We start from the raw sequence: 8,815 nt of genomic DNA, 5'->3' as shown, positions 1-8,815 counted from the left end.
CTACTCCCCATGATCAACAGTTGGTTCCCAAAAGAGACTTGATCCTATCTTGGTGGTGCAAGTTGATATCAGCAAGAGATGAAGGGTATCTTCTAGAGCCACAGGAATCCTGGGAATAGCTTTATGTGGAAGCAAACCTATTTATCTCACTGGCTTCCCACACTGACACCTAAGCCCTCATTTTGGTTTAGCCAGGTCTTCTAAGCCACATTACATGTCTCTAACTCTCTGGCTCTGAAAGATTTGTCACCTGCTGTTTCTTGTAACTTGTCTCTTGAGAACCTGAACACCAATGCTAACCCTCTAAAACTCAGGGATCCTACAGGCATTGCAAAAATAGTTCCAAGTGGTATTCACTTTGGAGAGTGTGACCAGCCAAGCGAATGGAGTACTTAATGAACAATTGCCAATTGCAGGTAGGGAAACTGGCTAGCAGATGTTTTTGCATCCAGAATTTGCTGATTTCTCTTTGGGGCTGTAAGCCTGAGCAACTATACCTTGCTCACATGTATTTACTTCAACAAAATAAAACAGCACAGACCAGTAAAAAGCCCTTGTAAACCTTTCTTGAGGAATAACCTCTTTTCTAAACATACATGCAATTTTAAATGGTTTGTACTTTATCCATCTTACTATAAGGGTACACATTCTCTCCATTTTATTTTACAAGACTATTATAATGTTACTACTTTTCCTTTCAAGAATTTATTTTTAATATTTTTATTTATTGATTGATTTGTGATGAGAGAGAGAGAGGAAGTGAATATTGGCACACCAGGGCCTCTTGCCACTGAAAATGAACTTCAGAATCTGGCTTTACGTGGGTAATGGGGAATTGAACCTGACCTGGCAGGATTTGCAAGCAAATATCTTTAACCCCCAAGCCATCTCCCCAGCTTCTCCAAAGTTTCTTTTTATTAAAATTTTTATTAGCTTACAAAGAATTAAGTTTCATTATGGTATATTCACACCTATTTTTGGTTTCCCTGCCCTTCTCCCTCCCCATTGTATCTTCCCCCCAACTTTGTCTCCTTTCTACTTTCTTTTTTTTCATTTTTGTTTATTTATTTGAGAGTAACAGAGAGAGAAAGAGGCAGAGAGAGAGAGAGAGAGAAAGAGGCAGAGAGAGAGAGAGAGAGAGAGAGAGAGAGAGAGAGAGAGAGAGATATTGGCATGCCAGGGCTTCCAGCCACTGCAAATGAACTCCAGACATGTGCACCCCCTTGTGCATCTGGCTAACATGGGTCCTGGAGAATCAAGCCTCGAACCAGGGTCCTTAGGCTTCACAGCCAAGCGCTTAACCACTAAGCCATCTCTCCAGCCCTCCTTTCTACTTTCATACTAAATATTTTATTTTGTCCTTTCTCTACTTCTCATCATCTGTCATTCCCCTCTTACGGTCTCCAATTTATAATAATAACCAATACTCAGTCTCATACCCCTTTATTTACATACAAGCAAATGTTAAAAGTTAGATCCACATATGAGAGGCAATATGTGATTTTTGTGCTTCTGGCCTTGGGTTTTCTCACTTAGTATATAAGTTTTTCCAATTCCATCTATTTCCCAGTAAATATCATAACTTCATTTTTCTTTTTAGCTGACTACTTTATTTATCTTACTATAAGAGTACATTCTCCCCATTTATTTTATAAGACTGGTCTAATGGTGCTATTTTTCTTTCTTTTCAAAATAAATTAAAAATATTTTCTATTTATTTGAGGGGGGAGAGAAAAGAGAGAGAGAGTGGGCACACCAGGGCTTCTTATCACTACAGTCTCCAGAGGCATGCACCACTTTGTGCATCTGGTTTTACGTGGGTGCTGGAGGATCAAGCACTGGCCATCGGGCTTTGAAAGCACCTTTAGCTGCTGAGCCGCCTCCCCAGCCCCACCTTGCTCTTGTAACTGTCCTGTTTTTTGTTTTATCAACTAAAATGAGTAAGTACATTAACGGGGGAAAATCCCATTAGTAGGAGTTTATGCAAAGGAAAAAATCAGATGTACCTGAAGATTTTCTATGGAGATTAGGGAAAGTTTGCAGATAGTAAATGTGCCAAAAAACTGGTTATGTAAATTATGTAAATTGAATACCTAAGTAAAAGTACACCAGGGCAAGGCAAGTTGCCTATACAGTATCACGAGGGGAAAATGTGGCTTTTTAGGCATGTGTGTGCATGTGTGTGTAACTGTGGGTACGCATGTACCATGTTGACATGAGATCAGAGGACAACTTTCAGGTGTGAGTCCTCACCTTCCACCTGGCTTCACACAGGGTCTGTCTATTCACCAGAACAACTTGAACAACAAGCTTCCAGAAAATTTCTCCTGTCTTCTCCTCTCATCTTATTGCAGGTATGCTGGGTGGCCACTGCTGAGCCATATCCACAGCCCCAATATAGCTTTATTATAAAAAAAAGAATGTAACTATGTATATATTTAAAAATCCCACCACCACAGACATGCAGTATATACTGAATGCAAACAATACTAGTGAGTGTGAACAATGACTAATGACTGTGCTTAGTGGGGGTGTGGGTTCTTATGTTGATTCTTAGTGGGGGGTGTAGATTCTCATGTTCGTTCTCATGATGAACATGCATCACAAGAAAACAGCTGAGACATTTTATTTAAATCTCCATCCAATGATTCTAGATGTTTTTGTACCCACTTGGGCAACTCGCCCTTGGCGTGGTCCCATAACAGTCATTGCAGGAACATGCCCAGTCTATCAGCCTCTTCCTCTTTCTCTCTCTCTGTTTCTCTCAAATAAAGAAAGAAAAAAAAATATTTTTAAAAAATAAAAAGAGAAACTCGAATTTTCAAGACCCATCCTGCCTCTACTGGATCAGAGTCTGAATTTTAACAAGGTCTGTAGGTAAAGGTGAACAAACTACATCAGAGAAAGAAGCTTTAATGTCTTTTTAAAGCCTCCCCTGCCTGGGCCCATTTCTTGCTGACTCTCAGGGTCTTGACCAAGGCATCTATCTATGGCCCTTCCCAAGTGCAGCCTCCTAAACTCACTTATAGTAGTCATCTACATGGGACCCTATAAGAAGGCAAGTGAAAGTCCCAGGAGGGGCCGCACAGCACATGTTGCCCATAGCTGGAAGTAGCTTCAGGCTGCTAGTCCCCAAGGGGTCCAAAAGGCAAGAGACAAGCAATTGCTTGGGATTTCTTTATTTATGTACTTATGTATTTATTTCTCTCTCTTTTTTTTTTTTCAAGGTAGAGTCTCACTCTAGCCCAGGTTGACTTGGAATTTACTATGTAGTCTCGGGATGGCCTCGAACTCACACGAATCCTCCTATCTTGGCCTCCCAAGTGCTGAGATTAAAGGCATGCACAACCATGCCAAGCTGTATTTTTTTCTTTATTTAAGAGAGAGAGAGAGAGAGAGCCAGGAGTGATGGTGCACACCTTTAATCCCAGCAGTCGGGAGGCAGAGGTAGGAGGATCACCATGAGTTCGAGGCCACCCTGAGATTACATAGTGAATTCCAGGTCAGCCTGAACTAAAGTGAGACCATACCTCAAAAAAGAAAGAAAGAAAGAAAGAAAGAAAGAAAGAAAGAAAGAAAGAAAGAAAGAAAGAAAGAAAGAAAGAAAGAAAGAAAGAAAGAAAGAAAGAAACAGAGAGAGAGAGAGAAAACTGGCAAGCCAGGGTGTCCTGCCACTGCAAATGAACGCCAGACACATGCACTGCTTTGTACATCGGGGTTTATGTAGGTACTAGGGAATGGAACTCACGCTGTCAGACTTTGCAAGCAACAGCCATATCTCCAGCCCCGGAATTCTTTTTTAATAAACTATTGATTTGAGAGTGTGAGAGTGCGTGTGTGTGTGTATAGGTGTTTAGGGCCTCTTGCCACTGTAACTGATGCCCTATTTTGTACGTTTGTACTTCTGGCTTTACGTTGGCACTGGGGAATGGAACCCCCGGAGCCAACCGGCTTTGCAAACAAGTACCTTTAATCTCTAAGCCAACCCCTGGTTGGGATTCCTGCTGGTGCTGTGACAGAAAGGCGCCAGTCATCCGGACCAGAGCAGAAGGCGCGTATCACTGCTGAGACAGAAGGAGGCGCTAAGAGGTGCTTTGGGGAAGATGAGCCCGAAACTCAGTGGGGCTGCAAGGTGCCGGGTGGCCGCAGGGTGGCAGCAAGCACGCGCAGCGCAGAGCAAGGTGCAGTGCAGGCTGCGGGGCGGCAGGTGGCGCTGCGGCGTCGCGGGCTGAGGCGGGTCCTAGGTGGCCTGGGGAAAAACACCTGGGCAGGTGAGAGGCGGGGCCGAAGGCGGGGCCCCGGTCCGGCCCACGAGTGCCCTTGTGCCTCCTGGAGATGCTGGCGTCTTGAGGCCCGCAGAAGAGGATAACACCCGGACCGCGCACAAGCCAGCCGCCAGCTTCGAGGTGAGCCGGGCCGCGTCGGGGTTTCGGGTACCAGAGCGACCGCAGGGCGCGGTGGCTTTCTGGACGCGGGTGGCGGGATGCTGAGACCCTTCCCTTCCCGGGGCGATACGGCTCCAGCCCTGAGGTCCACCCACACGACGGCCTGGAGTAGTGACAGTCGTTGGAGGCAGGCATCTCACTTCTCTCCGCCCAGCTCAGCTGGGTTCCCAGACTTGGTTCCTGTGAAGGGAGAGCTTTTTGGGGGAGTGACTGCTGAAGAAAGATGCAGACAGCGGCTGGGAGTCTCCCGGGCTGGAGGCTTCAGCCGGAGCTGTCTGGAAGCAGAGGGGGCTTAGGCCAGAAGACTGCCAGGTCGTTAGACTCAGGGGAGCAGAGCGTCTGTAGCATCTTCCATCAGACACTCGGCCTTGTGGCCTGTCTGAAGTTCAAGGGATTTCGGAACAGTAGGGCACGCATGGGATTGTGACTGTGGCCGCAGACTTTCCTGTTCACATTTTGGGCGAACCTATCCTAGACTTGAAGCAAACCTTTCATCCCTCTCCAAATTTCTACTTCCTTCCCTGGTATGGGGAAGAGGCAAGGTTAGGGATAGCCAAGGGTTTGCAGTAGAGAAAAACAGATGTCAAGATGAACCAGGGACCTGGAATTTGAAAGAATCTTGTAAGTCCTTCTTTACCTGTGTGACCTTGGGCAAGTTACCTAACCATTTTGCACTTCATATAATCTGTAATGAGAATTAAATTAGACAACGTGTAACAAGGATTGAATTAGGAGCCTGGGCACAGCGTGAGAGCTGCTATTTAAGAACAGAATAGCCTGGTCACTCTCCTTCTTTTAAAATAATTTAATTTATTTGCAAGCAGAGAGAGAGAGAGAGAGAGAGAGGGAGGGAGGCAGAAAGAGAGAGAGGGCACACTAGGGTGACTAGCCCCTGCAAACAGAACTCCAGATGCATGCACTGCTTTGTGTATATGGCCTTATATGAGTACTGGGGAATCAAATCCAGGTCATTAGGCTTTGCAGGAAAAAAAAAAAAAAGTAACTGCTGAGCCATCTCTCCAGCCTCCAGCCTGGCCACTTTCTAATGTGACCTTGGGTAAGCTACTTACCCTCTCCATGTTTCCATTTCCTTTGTATCATGGAGGAAATGACCATGCTTACCTCAGAAGACTTGAGAGCATTAAATGAGCTAATGCCTGTAACATGTTTAGAAGAGCGAGTGCTGTGTCTGTCAGCTTCAATCCCTCAGTGAGGGGTCCAGGGGCGCCATCAAGCTGTGGGTACACACTGTCTGCAGCCGCTCCTTGAAGCTGAAGTACTTGTCTGAACACCTTGAGGACATTGGCATTACTGGCCGGTCCACTGGGGTCGGGTTAGTTGTGGGCAAAGGGTACGTGGGTAGAGGAATCCTAGAATTGTCTGCGGTGAGAAGCAGCTAATATCTCTCTCTCTTTTTTTTGGTGTTTGTGAGTTAGGTTCTCACTCTAACCTGGAACTCACTCTCTTGTCCCAAACTGGCCTCAAAGTCATAGCAATCCTCCTACCTCTGCCTCCTGAGCACTGGGATCAAAGACATGTGCCACCACATCCAGGTTCTAATAAAATTTTGAGGATCAGAGATGGGTGGGTTTTTTTATATCTCAGAAAAACATCATGTAAGTTTGTGGAAAGTTTGGGCCGTCTGGCTGCCTCTGAACATCATGGTCCTGACCCCAGTACTCTATTTCTTCCATATTCTAAGCCTTAAGCTCACTAGCATCACGAACTCGAGAGGCACTCTAACGTCTTGGGGTGAAGGCTTTTGTTGTCCAGAGTCCGGAAATTAAATAGCTCAGGATCCATCCTCATTGCTTCTCACTTTAGTTTGACATATTGTGAATTCACTGCTTGCTTTGAGGGAGAGGGTGTCAATGCATCACCAGGCCCCTCAAAGAGAGCTACTGAGAATGGTTGTGCCAGGGCCCCCAGCTGCTGCAAATGAACTCCAGATGCATGCACTACCCTGTGTATGTGTGTCATGGGGAATTGAATCTGGGTCCTTTGGCTTTACAGGCAAGTGTCTTACCCACTAAGTCATCTCTCCAGCCTGTGGGTTCATTTCTAAAATGAATATTTCCCACTGTAAAGTTTCTGCAACTGAGATGTGTCATGGACATTAGTGAATGTGGTCATTTGCTTCCCAATACACCAAGAGCTGTTATTAAATCAAGGTGAATTCTCCAAATCAATGATATCTTAAAATCAGGAAATATGGCACCATGCCTGCTCAGCAGTTGTAGGCTGCTGTTATATGAGGTGCTTGAAAGTACATGGAGTTTGACTGTAAAAAGAAGAAACGAAACTAGAAATCGTTTCACATGCAGGGAAAGGGCTGGGGAACATGTGGTCAGGAACATGATCTATGGCAGATTTCACCTGCCAGTGATATGTTTCTGAGTGTGTGCTCTGTGGGGGAGACACTTTGCTAGGCACCAGGGGACATCATGAGATATGAGGGTTACCCTCAGGAGAGTGGGCTCATGAAAGCGGTAAGGCACGGGTTATAGTACCCCCGCACAATAAGCGAGGGAGGTCAGGCCAGGCTACTGTGAGAGCATGTGCCCCAGGACGGCCTGGGAAAAGGTCCTTCAGCCAGTCAGGCCAGTACATACAGGTTATGCTGCACCCCGCCCCCACAGGACTAGGCCTGGGGGCCCATAGAGGAGGAGGCAGCTGTGGTGGCCAAAAGCAAACATCCTGGAGAAGGGGCCAAGGGCTCAGAATGCAGCCTGCCCAGCCCACAGAGGAAGAGGAAGGAGGCCTCTGAGGACACGTGGGCTGGTGTTCCCCGGCCCCTGGCATTCCGGATGTGACAATAGGCCGGCTCCTGGGAGCTCAGCTGTCCTTCTGCTCTGCCCTTCCAGTGCTCTGCCCGCTGCAAAGGCCATCGTCACTATGGCTCCCGGAGAGAAGATCAAAGCCAAAATCAGAAAGAATCTTCCGGTGCGAGGCCCGCAGGCACCGACCATCAAGGACCTGATGCAGTGGTACTGCCTAAACACCAACACCCACGGCTGCCGCCGCATCGTGGTGTCCCGTGGCCGCCTCAGGCGCCTCCTGTGGATCCTGTTCACACTGACCGCAGTGGCCCTTATACTCTGGCAGTGTGCCCTCCTCGTCATCTCCTTCTACACCGTCTCAGTCTCCATCAAAGTCCACTTCCGGAAGCTGGACTTCCCTGCTGTCACCATCTGTAACATGAACCCCTACAAGTAAGGGATCTGCAAGTGGGAAGTCTAGCTTTTCCTGGAAGCTAAGGACCTTCCCTCACAGTGGCAGCCCCAGAGCCACACCAGCCTGCAGACATACGTTCCAGAAATTTAATTTCATCACCAACATTGGTGAACTGCCCTCTTCCACTTTCCAAATCTGTACCAAGTTTTCAGCCCCTCAGTCTAAGGAAGGCAGGCAGGGGAGGTTGCATGGATCTGTTTGGAGGTGGTTCTAGAATGAGCTAGCACACACTGCCCATTTCAGACCCACGCATCAAGCCCAGCTGAACCTTTCCTCTTCCCACCCGAGTTCACACCCTCACTCTCCCCAAAACACAGGCTGACTCAGAAGTGACATTCTGATGACTGCTAGGAGCATCCCAGCTGCCCCGAACCCTCCCCTCAGTGAGCCCAGCCCACTAATTGAGATCCTGGGCCCTGGCTGGACCAACCCTTGGTATTGCCCTATTGTTTGTGGCAGGACCTGTTTTAAATGGGTCATAGGGATTATGGAAAATTGACCTGAGAGGTAGTCAGAATACAGCAGAATTTGTCAGAGCAGAGGAGGCAGGGAGAAGGGACGAGGAGGAGGAAGATTATCAAAACAAGCTAACTTGTTCAGAGCCATCAGCGAGTTGGTGGCAAAGACTGAAGTCAAAACCAGGTCTCAGGCTCATTCTCTACCTCCGCAGTAATTTTATTTATTTACTTAAAGGTGGTATGTATATATGTATATACGGGGTGCACGCCAGGTTTTCCTCCTTGTGCCACTTTTTTGCATCTGGCTTAACATGGACACTGGAAAATTAAACTACAGGCCAGCAGGCTTTGCAAGCAAGCACCTTCAACTGCTGAGTCATCTTCCCAGTCCCATCTGGAATCTTTTCTTTCTTCTTCCCTTTCTTACTTCTTTCCTTCCCAGTCTTTTCTTTTTATCTCCTCTTCCATGCACACCTGTTTCCTAATCAGTTAGTGTGCACCTGCGCATTGCCCTGCCTTAGGCTGGCCTCTGAGGCAGAGAACTGAACCACCTGAACTGTGCTTGCCCTGGTGCAGCTTTCCTTGTACTGAAGGAGCAACTTCACATACCTACTCATACTCTACACGTAATAGTGACAGTTATTACATATATGCGCATGCATGCATTTACATATTTAT

At 47.0% G+C, this 8,815-nt stretch overlaps 1 protein-coding gene across 1 annotated transcript in view; it reads left to right on the top strand.

Moving 5' to 3' along the window:
- Window positions 1–4,273: 4,273 nt before the first annotated feature.
- Window positions 4,274–8,815, top strand: part of Scnn1g (sodium channel epithelial 1 subunit gamma) — a 36,725-nt gene continuing 32,183 nt past the window's right edge. The window contains exons 1-2 of the mRNA XM_004670204.2: window positions 4,274–4,406; window positions 7,310–7,657. Of these exons, the coding sequence (XP_004670261.1) occupies window positions 7,341–7,657 (317 nt within the window). The 5' untranslated portion in view covers window positions 4,274–4,406; window positions 7,310–7,340. The remainder of the gene's footprint in view (window positions 4,407–7,309; window positions 7,658–8,815) is intronic.

This window comes from Jaculus jaculus, chromosome 12, assembly GCF_020740685.1.
Source record: "Jaculus jaculus isolate mJacJac1 chromosome 12, mJacJac1.mat.Y.cur, whole genome shotgun sequence".
Lineage (NCBI taxonomy): Eukaryota > Metazoa > Chordata > Mammalia > Rodentia > Dipodidae > Jaculus > Jaculus jaculus.
The sequence above is the reverse complement of the archived record's forward strand: the minus strand, read 5'-3'. Positions and strand labels throughout refer to the sequence as shown.